The 16,444-nt window shown below is 37.8% G+C and overlaps 1 protein-coding gene across 1 annotated transcript in view; it reads left to right on the forward strand.

Moving 5' to 3' along the window:
- The window catches only part of LOC127788565 (protein DEFECTIVE IN EXINE FORMATION 1), a 41,815-nt gene that overhangs the window by 3,941 nt on the left and 21,430 nt on the right, over positions 1-16,444 (forward strand). The window contains exons 3-7 of the mRNA XM_052317006.1: positions 12,438-12,520; positions 12,706-12,823; positions 12,926-13,083; positions 14,807-15,360; positions 15,476-15,546. Of these exons, the coding sequence (XP_052172966.1) occupies positions 12,438-12,520; positions 12,706-12,823; positions 12,926-13,083; positions 14,807-15,360; positions 15,476-15,546 (984 nt within the window). The remainder of the gene's footprint in view (positions 1-12,437; positions 12,521-12,705; positions 12,824-12,925; positions 13,084-14,806; positions 15,361-15,475; positions 15,547-16,444) is intronic.

Raw genomic sequence — 16,444 nt, forward strand, 5'->3', positions numbered from 1 at the left:
TGCCAAACCCAACACCCACATAAATGCACTAGCAGTCGCCATCGGCCACCGTGGCCAGTGGTTTCCGATGATCAGATGCAGCCACCCGACACCTTATCCCCATTGACCAACATACCCAAAAACTAGCAAGATCCAACGGCTGAATCTCCATTGATTTAAGCTTAAACTTTGAACCAAACCCAACTCCCACGAATATATACATACATGCATACATGTACATATATATATATATATACACAACGACGGGAATGAGCAGAGAGAGAGCCGATTTGGACAGAAAGGGTAGAGAAGATGAAAAGGCAGTGGCCGAAAATTGCAGAGGAGGCAGAGATGTAGTGGTTGTGGCGCTTCACAGTAGCCAAGCGTAGTGCCGTTGGAGGCAGTGGTCGGGCCTTAGCAGTGATTATCGAGTGGCAATGGTGACGTAGATGTGATGATCAGAAAGGCCTTGGTCGCCGATGGCTGGTTGCCTGGAGAACGGAGAGGACAAGGAGATGGTGGAGTAGGCAGTGAGTGCATAGAGAGAGAGAGAGAGAGAGAGAGAGGGTGTCCATTTTCCACGTTTTGGTATTTTTCAGCATGTTTTGGCTAAAAAAACACTCAAAACAACATTTTGGGTTTCCTTTACAAATTTTTTTCTTGTTTTCAAAAATTCATTTTTGAAAATAACAAAATAAATATGTTTTCACTGTTTTGGAAAACTGAAAACTGGAAATGGCTTGAAAACAACAAAGAGAACAGGCTCTCACATATTTTTCAGAAACAGATAACAACAACTATCAACTTATCCAATTTACAAATTTGGATTAATATAACTTTGATATCCTTAGTTGATTCCAAGATTTCTTTCATCCTTTTTCTTCTTCATCTAGAAGTTCAACTTGTTGTGATCCTTTCACACGTCCGAGAACCTCACTCATCCGGCCTCTTCCTTATCTCTTTTATCTTCCAAGACTCCCCCTCAAGCTAGTGAATAGATGTTCATCATTCTTTGCTTGGCTCTAATCACTTCAAATCCTTGTTTTTGCATAGACTTGGTCAAGATGCCTACTTCTTGATCTTCAGTAGGAACATAAGTCAAACCTATGTCTCCTTTTTCTATCTCTTCTTTGACAAAATGCCTGCCAATCCTAACATGTTTCATTCGGTCATGCTGAACCGGATTATTTACTATTCTTATGGCTAACTTGTTGTCACTATAAAGTAGTTTAGGAGAGGTTATAGGCATGGAAAGATCTTTCATCAATCTTTCTATCCAAATTACCTCACAAATGCACTGTGCAATGGCTCGGTATTCAACCTCTGCACTATTGTATGAGATAACTTCTTGTTTCTTGCTTCTCCATGTGACTAAATTCCCCCATAGTTTTGTGCAATACCTTGATGTGGATTTTCTATCCTTAATGAATCCAACCCAATTTGCATCTGCATAGCTCATTCCTTTTTCTTTGCTTTTCCTAAATAGTAGCTCTTTCCCAGGCGTTCCTTTGAGATACCTTAGGATCTAATAGGCAGCTTCAAGATGCCTTTTGGTTGGAGAGTGCATAAACTGACTGATTATGCTTACCGCTTATGCAATATCTGGCTGTGTATATGATAGGTAGATTAATTTTCCCACTAGGCATTGAAATCTTCCTCTATCAACTTGATGCTTTTTTTTACTTAATTAAAAGAAAACAAAAAAAAACTTGGTGCTCTTCATTATTTTCTTCTCTATTCTTCCAATTAGGCACTAGAGGAGTACTTGCAAGCTTGCACTCGAGCTTGCCTATTTCTTTTAGCAAGTTTAGAGTGTATTTTCTTATAAAGTTGCATTGCTTCTTCTTAATGATTCGATACAAGATTTAATACTTTGGGAATTTGTAGTGCACATACCTTATTTTTCTAGTAAGACAAATTCATGTTTAGTCTTAAATCTAAGATTTAGCTAATTCAATTCAATTTACTCTTGGGCATACTTGCATACTAGACCAGTTGCACTTTTAATTTGTGTTTAGGTGGCACCATGAAAAACTCCTTAAATGCTATTTTCATTTTTCTATGCGTTTTGTTGGAGATGTCGAATTCCACTTGCATTCTCACATGCATAATCATTTTTACATATTGCTCTTGTTAGCAAGTTTGCCTCGAGTAAGCCCTAGGAGTCACTGAAGCAATAAATGTGTCAAGCGGCTGGTTTAGTTAGGCGGTTAGCTTCCAACGATAATAATGTATTGGGGGGTAAAATCAGTAATAACTAACCCAATAATTGTATAGGTTATTTCGCCTCTTTAGCCTATAAATAAGAGGGCTGAGGTTAGTCGTTTGATAGCATGATTAGATGAGTGCATTCTATTGTGAGAGGAAAGGCTAGATAAATGATAGTTCTTTGTAATCTCGGGAAGATCAAGAAGTGTACTCATGTGTAAGGCCATGTATTGATTCATTCAATTCAAAGGTAGACTGCTCTTGAAGGGTTTGAGTGCTTGATGTAGGATCATTCAATCTAATGATCTGAACCAGGATAAATCAGATGTTTCCGTGTGGTTTGGTTTATGTTTTCTGTATTTTTTATTACTGTTTTGTTGTTCTTGATTGATACAAAACATCTGTGCACACGCGTGTGTGTTTCCAATTCAAACTAAGTGCAATTCCAGTGCTCCCGGGTTTAACAACTCTTTGTCCTTTTTCACTATCCGCACAATATTAAAATATTTGTTTTGGAATGATATGCATCATGGTGGTGTTTAGTTTTTGAAATTGAAGTACTATTAAGCTGTTTGGAATCACAAGCGATTGTAAAATTGAGAAATTATTGATCTTGAAATTCCTTGCAAGATGGGATTTGAGGAGGACCAAGAGAGCAGGGAAGATGAGAAGAAGATGGATTATGATAGGATGTGCCAAACATGATTACAAAAAATTGTAAATACTATGATTCGAATAATACTGTAGAAATGGAATTATTCTAATTGATAGAGCATATTCTTAGGCATATTCTTCTTTGTTTATTTTATTCTTTCCTTTCATATTGTACTCTTCCTCTATAAAAGCAAGAGAGGAATCAGTAAAGAAAGTTATTTTCTCCATCTCCTTATTTAAGACACCTATTTCCTAAGTTGTTTAAAGGTGTGGATTGTTCTATGTTTCAATGTGAAAGCTACTATTTGTCTAAAGATCGTCGTGTTAAATTTGTTTCCAAACCTTACCGTTCTTCAAAACCATTTTATTTGATTCACAGTGATATTTGGGAACCCTTAAAAGTTACCACTTTATCTAGTAAAAGATAGTTTGTAACTTTTATCGATGATTATACTAGACTATGTTGGATTTACTTGTTTAACAAGAAATCCGAAGTAGTAAGATTTTTCAAAGATTTCATTTATATGATCAAAAATCGATTTAAAACAAAAATTTGTATTTTTTGGTTTGATAATGGAATAGAGTATTTCAATGAATGTTTAGGGGAATTTTTGAAAGAGAAAAGGTTTTTTGCACCAATCAACCTATCATGAAACTCCCTAGCAGAATGGCATAGCTAAACGAAAAAATAGGCATTTACTTGAGGTAAGTTGGACTATTATGTTTTCTTTGAATGTCTCAAAATACCTTTAGGGAGATGATGTTTTAACTGCTTGTTATCTAATCAATAGAATACTAACTCGGGTCTTAAAACTTTGAGACACCTTTGAATTCTCTATAAAACCATTTTCCTATGTGCTGGTTGTACTCCGATCTTCCTTTAAAAATTTTTGGGTGCACTTCTTTTGTTTACATTTCACAAATTTTTCGATCCAAACTAGATTCAACGGTTGGAAAATGTGTTTTTATTGGTTATGCTCCAAATAAAAAAGGGGTACAAGTGCTTTAATCCTTTGACAAAGAAAACACACATAAGTATGGATGTGTCTTTCATGGAGAATCAACCTTATTTTACCAAAAATTATCTTGAGGGAGAGAATAATGTAGAAGAAGATAATTTTTTGAAAATTTATGAACCTCTTCCAAACATGATTGATATGATTGACATTCCACTCTACTCTGATAAACAATCTAAGGAAACTGGTAATAGAGTTGGAACTAGGGGGATAATTACTACAAACGGATCAAAGCAATCCGGAACCTGAGCTTCAGTTTTATATCATAAGAAAATCTCAAAGAAATGCTATTGATCCGAATATTCCTTTAGTAACTGAACAGTTGGCATCTTCGAATGATGGTTCTTCTTCCACTCAAGATAATTCTAAACTTACTCCTTTAAATTCTTCCTCATTTGATTTTTCTGATCTTGATGTCCCCATTGCCACTAGAAAAGGAGTAAGATCTTGTACTAAACATCCTATTGCCAAATATTTGTCCTCTCAAAAACTGTTCAATACCCACAATGCATTTCTTTCAAATATTTCTAAGTTGTATGTACCAAGAACAATTCAAGATGCTCTAGGTGATCCGGATTGGAAGCTAGCAGTAAAGGAGGAGATGAATGCTCTTAAAAAGAGTGGGACTTGGGAGATTGTGGAGCTACCGAGAGGTAAAACCACTGTAGGTTGTAAATGGGTTTTCACTGTAAAATATAAGGCAAATGGAAGCATAGAGAGTTACAAGGCAAGACTTGTTGCCAAGGGGTTCTCTCAAACATATGGCATCGACTATCAAGAGACCTTTGCTCCAGTGTCAAAGATAAACTCTATTTGAGTCCTTCTCTCTCTTGCAATGAATTTTGATTGGCCTCTACACCAACTCAATGTAAAGAATGTCTTCCTAAATGGCGATTTGGAGGAAGAAGTGTATATGGACCTCCCACCTGGATTTGAGAAGAGTCTCAGTACTAACAAGGTATGCAATTTAAAAAAATTCTTGTATGGTCTGAAATAGTCTCCAAGAGCGTGGTTTGAAAGGTTTGAAAAGGCAATAAAAAGCTATGGTTATACTCAGAGCCAAGTGGACCACATAGTGTTCTTCAAGCACTCTGATGACAATAAGAAGGCTATTTTAATTGTCTATGTGGATATAATAATGACTGGTGATAATAGGGGAGAGATTGAAGAACTTAAAAGGAAACTAGCACATATTTCCTTGGGATGGAGTTTGCAAGATCTAAGGAGGGAATCTTTGTCAACCAACGTAAGTATGTCCTAGATTTATTCAATGAAATAGGAATGCTCTGATGTAAGATAGCTAAAACTCCCATTGAACCTAATTTGAAGCTTCAACCTGTCGATGCCAAAGATGTGGTAGAAAGGGAGAAATATCAAAGGCTTGTAAGCAGAGTCATCTACTTGTCCCACACTCGACTTGATATAGCATTTGCAATAAGTGTAGCAAGCCAATTTATGCACTCACCAGGTTCATAGCATTTTGAAGCTACCTATGAAATTCTAAGGTATCTAAAGGAAACTCTTGGAAAAGGTTTGCTCTTCAGAAAATATGAACATCTTCACATAGAGGCTTATACAGATGTAGATTGGGTAGGCAGTGTTACTAATAGAAGATCTACATTGGGATATTGCACTTTTGTGGGAGGTAATCTTGTCACTTGGAGGAGCAAAAAATAAAATGTGATGGCCAGAAGCAACGATGAAGTTGAATTTCGTTCAATTGCCCACAAAATTTTTGAAGTCATGTGGATAAATAGACTTCTGGATAAAGTTGCAATTTTCATTGGCCATAATCCAGTACTCTATGATAGAACTAAGCATGTAGAGGTGCATAAACACTTTATTAAGGAGAAAATTGATAATGGAGTAATTTGTATGCTCTAAATTCCAACAATTGATCAAGTCGTCGATGTTCTTACAAAGGGGTTACACAAAAATCCGTTTGAAAAATTAATGAGCAAGCTTGCCATAAAAGATATCTTCAAGCCAGCTTGAGGGGAAGTATAGAAATGGAATTATTCTAATTGATAAAGCATATTCTTCTTTGTTTATTTTATTCTTTCCTTTCATATTGTACTCTTCCTCTATAAAAACAAGAGAGGAATCAATGTATCAATGAGATTACTAAAAATAGAGAAAGTTATTTTCTCCTTCTCCTTTGTTTATAAATACAAAATTGTATTCTAAATATTTCTTTGGGAGACAAAAAAATGCACAAAATAATGTAGAGAATGGGAGTTGAAGAATTGAGAGATGAGAGTATTGAGAGTTAGAGTGAGCATAATTGAAAGATAATTGAGAATGGGAGGTTTATATAAACCATTGGGGCATAGCAATTGCTGGGTCTGTTCTGGAAATTACAACCACGGGCTGTGCCTCTGCTGGATCAGGTTGTGACCTCAAGGGGGTATGCCCACTATCCCCTAATACAATACCAAGCCATTTCATGCCTAGCCTCACCCATTGGATAGCACTACTAAATAGCTTTGTTTATCTTAAGTGCCTTCTTCTCCTATGCATTTTTAGGCCTCTATTGAGATATTATTTGGTCCAATTGGTTTACAATTTTTCATTTTTTCTCAACTTGCTTCACTTCTTTGAGAAAAATATGTACATATAATTCTTATAATTTTCGCAATTATAAATGTGTTCCAACATAATTGTCTATTTACAATCATTGAACAATTTTGAGAAATCTTCTTCTATCTCTCTTTGTTTACCCCTCATTTACAAGTGCCTTTCATCTTTTATGCATTCTTTTTTGGGCCCAAATTTCTGGTTCTTTTTTCTCTATCTCTAGTGAACTTATTTAACTTGTGAGAAAACAATTATGAGAGAAAAACCTAAGAGATTAGTCTTTTAGTGTGTTATTTATAATAGGCACAACAGGCCTATTAACCTGCGGGCTTAGCCTATGGACTTAGGTTAATTACACATAGTTATAACAAATAAATAAATAAAAACACTAACAACAATATGCAATACATCTAATTATACTAATAATTGTAATACTCCCTCTCAAGCTAGAGCATAGATATCATATGCACCAAACTTGTTACAGATATATTCTATCCGATGACCGTTTAGAGACTTGGTGAAGACATTGGCAAGTTAATTACTGGAGTTAACAAACTCTGTAATAATAACACCTTTAACCAGTTTTTCTAGTGACAATCGATTTCAATATGCTTAGTCTGCCCATGGAACATTGGATTAGAAGCAATGTGCAAGGCAACCTGATTATCACAAACAAGCTTCATAGGGGACACTTTACAAAACTTGAGTTCCTCCAAGAGTTGCTTAAGCTAGATGAGCTCACAAGTTGCATTAGCCATAGCCTGATACTCTGCCTCTGCACTGGATCTAGCTACTACATTATGTTTCTTACTTTTCCAAGAAATCAAATTTCCTCCCACAAGAACACAATATCCAGAGGTCAACTGACGATCAGAAGGAGAGCCGGCCCAATCTGTATCTGCATAACAACAAATATCTATGTGTTCCTTATCCTCATAGAGTAGTCCTTTATCCGGTGCTCATTTGATATATCTTAGAATCCGGATAATCGCATCCCAGTGAGAATCACATGGAGAATTGAGAAACTGACTCACCACACTCACAACAAGAGTAATGCCGGGACGAGTGACTGTGAGATAGCTCAGTTTGCCTACCAATCTTCTATACTTTCCAGGATCTGAGTAAGACTTCTCTTGTCCCGACAAGAGTTTGACATTTCGGTCCATTGGGGTGTCAATCGGTTTGCAGTTCACCATACTAGTTTCTTCTAAGATGTCAAGTGCATACTTCCTCTGAGAGATTGAGATCCCATCTCTTGATTGAGCAACTTCAATACCCAAGAAATACCGGAGTTTGCCTAGGTCTTTAGTCTGAAAGTGCTAATGGAGATGTTCCTTCAGATTTTGTATACCAACCTGATCGTTCCCTGCGATAACAATGTTATCTACATAAACAACGAGGTAGATACATAAAGAAGAAGAATCTCAATAGAAAATTGAATGATCTACTTCACTTCAAGTGAGACCAAAGGCTTGAATCACAGTGTTGAACCTGCCGAACCACGTTCGTGGAGATTGTTTCGGGCCATAGAGAGACTTCTTGAGTTTGCAAACTACATTAGACTCCCTTTGAGCAACAAAATCAGGTGGTTGCTCCATATAAACCTCCTCTTGCAAATCACCGTGAAGAAAGGCATTCTTAATGTCCAATTGATAGAGCGGCCAATGACACGTGGCAGCCATAGATAGAAATAGGCGAACAGAGGCCATTTTAGCAACTGGAGAGAAGGTATCATTGTAATTTAGCCCATAGATCTGTGTAAAGCCTTTGACAACCAAGCGGGCTTTAAGACGTTTCACTTGTCCGTTGGGACCCACTTTAGGGGTGAACCCACTGACAACCAACGGGAGTCTTTCTTGGTGGCAAAGGCACCAAATCCCAAGTGCCAGTAGAATGCAAAACACCCATCTCATCTAACATAGCCTGGCGCCAACCAGGATGGGACATGGCTTCACTTATGGTTTTATCAATAGAAACAAAAGAAAGGCTTGAAACAAAAACACTATAAGTAGATGACAAATGGTCATAACACAAAAAATTATAAAGGGGATGTGGATTGCGAGTAGACTGTGTACCTTTGCGGAGTGCAATAGGAAGGTTGTTGGGCTGAGGATCCATGGCAGGGGGGACCATTGACAGAGAGAGTGAGTCAGGAAAGTCGCAGTCAAGAGGAATGCAGTGCTAGGAGTAGGATGAGGATGACGGTGATAAGTAAGAAGTGAAGGAGTCGGGGAGTGTGGACCAGAAGATGGAAGTGAAGGGTCCATCGAGGAGGAGATAGACGGATCTGATAAGGACAACGAAGGAGAAGGAATAGGCAATACGTGGTCAAGAGGCTGTGAATTAGGTTGAACACCGAGAAGAATGACTGTTGTTCAAAGAATGTGATATCAACAGACATAAGATAGCGGTTCAACTCAGGAAAGTAACACTTATAGCCATTTTGCAACCTGGAGTAATTGAGAAAAATACACTTGAGGGATTTGGCAACAAGTTATCCTATCCCGGTGAAAAAGAATGCACAAAACAGATACATCCAAATACACAAAGGGGAACAGAATAAAGAGGCTGTGAGGGGAACAAAAGAGAGTGAGGAATGTTGTCCTTTAACACTGAAGATGGCATGCGATTGATCAGATAACACGCTGTAAGAACAGCATCTCCCCAGAATTTGGTAGGAAGATTGGCATGTAAAAGTAGTGTTCGTGCAGTTTCAATGAGATGGCGATTTTTACGCTCGGCAACACTATTTTGTTGAGGTGTATAAGGATAAGAAGATTGATGCAGAATGCCAAGAGTAGTCATAAAAGTAGTAAATTGAGAAGAAAAGTACTCAGGGGCATTATCACTACGTAAAGCACGTATAGAAACTCCAAACTGTGTTTTTATTTCAGCAGTGAATGTCTGAAAGACAGAAAACAATTCAGACCGACTCTTCATGAGAAACAACCAAGTTCAACGCGAAAAGTCATCAATGAAAGTAACAAAATATGAGAAATCAAGAATAGAAGTGACACGACTGGGCCCCCATACATCAGAGTGCACAAGAGAAAAGGGAGTCTCAGCCCTATTATTGACACGACTAGAAAAAGAACTACGTGCGTGTTTACCACGCTGACATGGCTCACAATAAAAAATAGACAATGATGACAAACTAAGAACTAATTTCTTCAATTTGGAGAGGTTAGGATGACCAAGACGAGAATGGAGAAGATCTGGGGAAGCAACACTGGTGCAAGCTATCGGCACAGCAAGATGATAGTGACCTTGTGACTCATGTCCAACGCTAATCGTCCACCCCTTACCCTGGTCTTGCACACAAATAGAGGTAGGAGTGAAAGTGACTGAGCAGTTAAGGGTTTTAGTAAGCTAGCTAACTGAAATCAAATTGAAAGAACTGTCAACGACATATAAAATCGAATTTAAAGATAAAGACAAAGTGGGTGTGGTTTGGCCTATCTCTTTAACTGCAGTTTTGGTGCCATCAGCCAAGGTAACTATAAGCAAGGTATCAGAATAAGAAAGTGAAGAGAAAAGAAGTTCATTACCACACATATGATCAGTGGCACCAGAATCTATAATCCAAGGACCAAGAGATGGGCTTTTAGCAACACAAGCAATGGGATTACCAGGATGAGACTGTTGGGTGGCTTGAAACTTCAAAAAGATATTATACTTAGCTACAAACATAGGTATCAACTGTGAACCCAGTGCAGATTAGGTAGAACTAGGATCACTCTAGAATGCATGAGCTGCACTGGTAGATGATGTAGGCAGAGCAGTGGGCCGATCATGTTTTTTCCAACACCTATCCTCATGATGACCTAGTTCTTTACAAAAGGTATACTGTGGACGTGTCCGATTATTATTACGGCCTCTATTTCCTCCTGAGTGAGAAGACTGAGATACAAGGGTTGAAGATTTGGCTGGAGAAACAACATGAGAAGAAGAGGACATACCATGTGCACCGGTCATGTTCAGCAACCTTTTAAAAGAGTCATTCATGGTAGGATTAGTGGAGCTGGTCAAGATTTGATGCCTGATGGCGTCAAATTCTGGGTTTAGACTGGAAAGAGCAATAACCATAAAAAACTTCTCTCTTTGAGCAACCTGTTCGGTCTTGGTCATAGTAATGGGAAGAAGAGCATCAAATTCTTGCATGAGAGTCCGAACCTGTCCCAAATAAGATTCCATGGACGGCTCTTGCTTTAAATTCTTGATATTAGAGACCACAGTGTACAAACGCTGGATGTCATTCGTATAACATTTTTCAGCTTCCTTCCACACGTCAACACAAGTTTCAAATGGCCAAAAGAGCTGCATGATGGATGGATCAATGGACTGCCATAGGAGACTGCATAATTGGGCATCAACTTGGTCTCATCTAGCCCGATTGGCTTTCGGCACACTTTCAGCCTTTGTGATAAGATGAGGCTTGGCCTTGCCCTTTGAACCACATTTTGACAAAAGCTGCCCATGAGAGATAATTGGCAGACCCTATCAACTTGACAGTGGTGATATTGGCTGTTCCGAGATTGGAGACAATAAAGGACTGAAAGGCAGCAGGGGCAACAGGTGCAGTAGTACCAACAGAAATTGCGTCACTGAGGTTAGACATAGCAAGGATTTGACACCGGGAATAGGCCTAGGGAAGGGAGGCGAGCTAATCTGGAGAAGCTGGGGGACGCGCCTTAACGTGCTGGCGAGTGGGGGCGGACGGCTGCGCGTGGCGGCGGCGCCGACTGTGATTTTCCGGCTGTGATTTTCCGGCAACAACTCAACTTGAAGGCGGCGAACCCTAGGGTGGGGTCTGTTCCAGCAAACGACGGCCAGACAGCGATGTTCTGGCATAAACAGTGACAGTGAAGAAAGAAAACTAGGGTTTTTTTTGTTTTTTCGGCGTGAACAATGACAGTGAAGAAAGAAAACTAGGGGTTTTAGGCCACTGGAAAAAGATACACAGCGGTGGCTAGGGTTTTTCTCACTGATGGCTCTGATACTATGCGAGAAAACAATTATAAGAGAAAAACCTAAGAGATTAGTCTCTTAGTGTGATATTTATAATAAGCACAACGGGCCTATTAACGTACGGGTTTAGCCTATGGACTTAGCCTAATTACACATAGTTATAACAAATAAATAAATAAAAACACTAACAGCAATATGCAATATATCTAATTATACTAATAATTCTAATATAACTCTTTCTTCATCTTTTGCTTGTCTTGTAAAGCAAAAGTGTATTTGAGTAGTCGATGAGGCACTTTTATATGTGATCAAATGTCCATCCTATTTCTTGAAATTGGTATTAGGTATGATGAGCTCTTATGTGATGGCAAAATCCAAAGTAGCTTCTCTCCCATTTCTTTTTCTCCAAAACTGTGACAGCACATTGTCATGTACCTAGACTGAGGCTATTACATTGAGGGTAGTTAAGGGTAGTTATGGCTGTAAGGAGTTGTATTTCATGTATGCATTACAAGTTGTACTCGGAATTGGTAACTGTTTTTGGTGCCAATTTCCAACTGAGGATCAGTATATAAGAGCTGACCCAACCCATTTGAAATCATCGAATTCAATTTGGATGATCTCATTTTCCCCCCCTTTGATTCTCTCTTCCTCTCCCTCAATTCCTCCTTCCCCAATTCTGAAAGTCCCTTCCCTTTTCCCCCTCATTTTGCCGTCTAATTCTCTTCTAAATAGTTGAGAACTTCCCTGTCAGATCTCAGATTTGACACACACACAGGAATTTCCACGAGCTCCATAATTGGGTTGAAATGGCAAACGTGGAAAGCCTGCTTTATTTGTTGCTTGATGATTTAATAATTATGGATTCAAAATGATCTATGTTGTTGTACAACCTTCCTAGTCTGCTTTTATAATTTGGGCATTTCTTTTCTTATTCTTTGGCTTATTGCATTTGCAACATGTTTGACTATGACCCTCTCATTTTTAATTTTTTTTTTTTTGTATAAATTGTGACATTTATGTGTTATATCTCAGTGATGGGAAGCTCGAGATAGTTGTTCCTTCTTTTGTTCACTACCTAGAAGTCCTAGAAGGTTCTGATGGGGATAAAATGCCAGGTATAGCTTGTCTGTTGTTTGGTTCAAGAAGTTAGTTTTTTGGGAGAAATTTCCTGCCTAATGTATTATGCTAATTTAATGCATTCTGCATATTGTTTTCAAACTTTACGAAATTGATGATTTAATATTGAATTATGTTTCGAGAATGTATGGATAATGTTTTATCAATTGATAAAATTCATCAGGATGGCCTGCTTTTCACCAGTCAACTGTACATTCCAGTCCTCTCCTATATGATATTGACAAAGATGGTGTCAGAGAAGTAGCTTTGGCTACTTATAATGGAGAGATAATCTTTTTCAGGTAACTTGCTCCTAACCATTTGTCTCTTGTTTCTCTCAGTATGAAAGTGGTAAAAGCCAATGTTCTCCAGATTGAAGAGCAGTTCTAGTTATTCTATTATAGGGTTTCAGGCTACTTGATGTCTGATAAACTAGAGGTACCTCGACTGAAAGTTAAAAAAGATTGGTATGTGGGGTTGCATCCAGACCCGGTGGATCGCTCTCATCCAGATGTTGACGATGATCTTCTTGTTCGGGATGCACTTATGAATACCATGCCTGGTTAGTTGCCATCATCATATATGTGAATGCATGATCTAGCCATTAGCATTTTTGCTTGATGCTCGATGTTTGTTCTTATTATGTGTTACTTCAACTTGAGTGCTCACACCATAGTAGTATTGGCTTGGTAAATTTCATTACACATTGTATGGTTGATTTGGTCGAGATATAGCTATGTTGGTAACTGTCAAGAACTTTGGCCTTGTGTTTTAGTTTCAAATGCCTATAGAATCTAGTGTTCATAGTTGTCAAAGGCACGTGCACAAACCAAGGTCTAGCTCTGTGTGCCTCATCACCACTAAAGCGCAGTGGAATGTTTGAGGCGCTGCCTAGGCACACGAGGTGCGCGCCTCGTGCAAGGCTCAAGGCACCAGGCGCATGCCTTGTATATTAAAGTGTATTAAAACCCTATTTTTAGTCCATTGTCATCTTAGATCTTATTTCCTATTGATTTGATTGCATATTCTTGTATATCAATGAGAGATGAACCTAGCGGTGTAAGCCTGATGCCTGTCGGATCTCCCACTTGCCAGGATCCTTTTGCAGCGATGGTCACTTGCTGGAGAACTACTCACGTCTTTCTTTTGCTCCATTTTTCTTTCTTTCTTCCAATTTCTTTTGTAATTAAAAGAAACTAATTATTTTGCTTTAATGTTTTTTCGTTGTGGATTCTAGTCTAATTTTTTTCCATCTAATTTTGGCTGCAATTTTAGAAGAAACTAATTGCTAAGAAACAAATGTTTTCATTGCATGCTTTACTGATTTTTTTACTCTTCTAATTTCTTTTACAATTTAAGAGAAACTAATTGTTTTTATGTAACTGTTTTTGCTGTGATTTTTTTTTCTTTCTTCGAAGTGCAAAAGAATTTGAAGAAACTAACTGTTTTCTTTTTTCTTTTTCTTTTTTTTTCTCTGTAGTGTCCTACTATAATTTTTTCTTTTCTCTAATCTCTTTTGCAGTTAGAAGAAACTAATTACAAAATAAACTAATTGGTTTTCTGCAATAATATTAGTTATTATTATAGGGTTGGTTATTGTCATTTATGATTGTATGAGTTTGCATATATCTTGTTATAAGTACATATTGACAAGATTAGTGTGTAAGTATTTTATAAGCATTTTGAATAAATGTGAGCCTAATGTGCTTGAGGCTCGCACCTCACACCTTGTGCCTAGGCCCCAAGCACTAATTTGCCCCTTAGTGTGCCTTGCACCTTTGATAACTATGCTAGTATTATTAAATATTTTGGTGAATAAATGTCTCATTTAAATTGTGAATTGAATGCCCATTAATACACTTCATAATTTATTTTGTTGATTTGGAATATTATGGATGCCATTGTTGATAAATACTTGCAAGTGCATGCTGGGTAGAGGCCCTCATGATGAAATAAATTTTGTACAAATATTTTTTCTCCATTTTGAATTTGCTTGCCTGTGTTTGCACTAAACAATGCTTTGAGTTCTTAGTCAGGCCTGAAATCTATTGCATCAGTTATCATAGATATCCTTGTGATATTATTTGTTAATGGGTGTCAATTGCCATGTCTAGTGATTATTAGCAACTGGTCTATAATTGTTGCTTTTAGCATAGTTTAGAATCTCCATCAACCCTCTTCCGTTGAGTGAAACAAGATTTTTTATTGAACCCCTAGTTTTCTATGATTGCATGGAGTGCACTTCTGTTGACAACTACATCAGTAAATGATGGATGCTCTTGTAGAACCTAATGGAAGTGCAACTGGATCAATCATGTCAAATTCAACAACAGCAGCATCAGCTCAGGTTAACACTCTGAACGAATCCAACATAGAAGACCATGGGAAAACTAACAATCTAGTAGAGGCAGAGGCTGGATCCAATATACTGAATAACCAGAAAAATATAAGTGATGTAAGAGCAGAGATTAAGTTGAGGACGGGTATGGAGAATGGTACTCCACAAAACACTAGCACTGCAGAGAAAGAAACTAAAAGTAGAAGACGGTTGCTTGAAGACAATGCCTTAAAAGGGTCAGAGGGGAGTGGTTCTGATTCCAAAACCGACAGTAAGGGAGATGATCATATTGCAACTGTGGAGAATGATAAAGGTTTGGAGGCAGAAGCCGATTCCTCTTTTGAGATATTCCGGGATAGTGATGAGCTGGCTGATGAGTATAATTATGATTATGATGACTATGTGGATGAATCCATGTGGGGAGATGAGGAGTGGACTGAAGTGGAACATGAGAAGTTAGAAGACTATGTGAATATTGACTCGCATATTTTGTGCACTCCTGTAAGTGTAATATTGATTAAACTGTTTGAGTATCCTTGTTTGACATCATTAAGAAGCCTCAATCCAGTGTTGCTTCTCTCATTTTTCTTTAAGACACTTGCCTTGTTTTCATCAGGTCATAGCAGACATTGACAATGATGGGGTATCAGAGATGGTTGTTGCTGTGTCTTACTTCTTTGATCATGAGTGAGTTTTCTGGCTTAACATTTTACTTTATGTTATTTCATTCTTCTCTACTTAAATTATAATATATCTAGCAGCCTTCAATTTCTTTTGTTCGTGAGCAGTTAGGGATATTGTTTACTCTATATGATTCAAAATTTTCTGTTAAGAGGATATATGTTGTCCAGGATTTTGCCTTTAACTTTTGAAACCAAGTTCACCATCTCATAACTGGTGCTTTCTCCAAATGAAAGAATGCTAACATTTTGTGTTCGAAATTTGTTAGTGTTATCTTGCTTCCTTCTTTCTTTCTTTTTTCTTGGGAAAGGAATAACCTTATGCAGCTTATAGGAAGTTACTCATGAGGCTGCTACCTTCGTAACAAGTTCACCATCTGTGAACCCTAAGATGCAAGTTTTTTCCTCCAAATTGACTTCACCATAAACCAAAGCCATCTCTAGAGTTCCTTTCACATACCTAAATGTCCACTTAACAAAATTCCAGTGGGCCTTACCCGGATTGGCCATGAATCTGCTAGAAACACTCATAGCATGGGCCAAATCCGACCTTGTACAGACCATGTTGTACATGAGGCTGCCAACTGCATTAGAGTAAGGAATCTTACTCATTTCTCTTATGTTTATTTCATCTTTTGGGGACTACTCATGGGATAACTTAAAGTGTTGTGCAAAAGGAACTGAGACTTCCGTTGCATCACTCATATTGAACCTCTTAATTAGCCTACTTAGGTAAGACTTTTGAGATAATAACAGCTGCCTTTGCTTTTGCTATCTATTTCTCCTGATTTCTATGCCCAATATCTTCTTAGCTTCTCCTAATTCTTTCATTTCAAAGACTGATCTTAATCCCAGCTTTAAATTCTGGATTTCTATGGCTGATTGACTAGCAATCAAAATATCAT

The sequence above is a fragment of the Diospyros lotus genome, chromosome 13, assembly GCF_014633365.1.
Source record: "Diospyros lotus cultivar Yz01 chromosome 13, ASM1463336v1, whole genome shotgun sequence".
NCBI classification, from domain to species: domain Eukaryota; kingdom Viridiplantae; phylum Streptophyta; class Magnoliopsida; order Ericales; family Ebenaceae; genus Diospyros; species Diospyros lotus.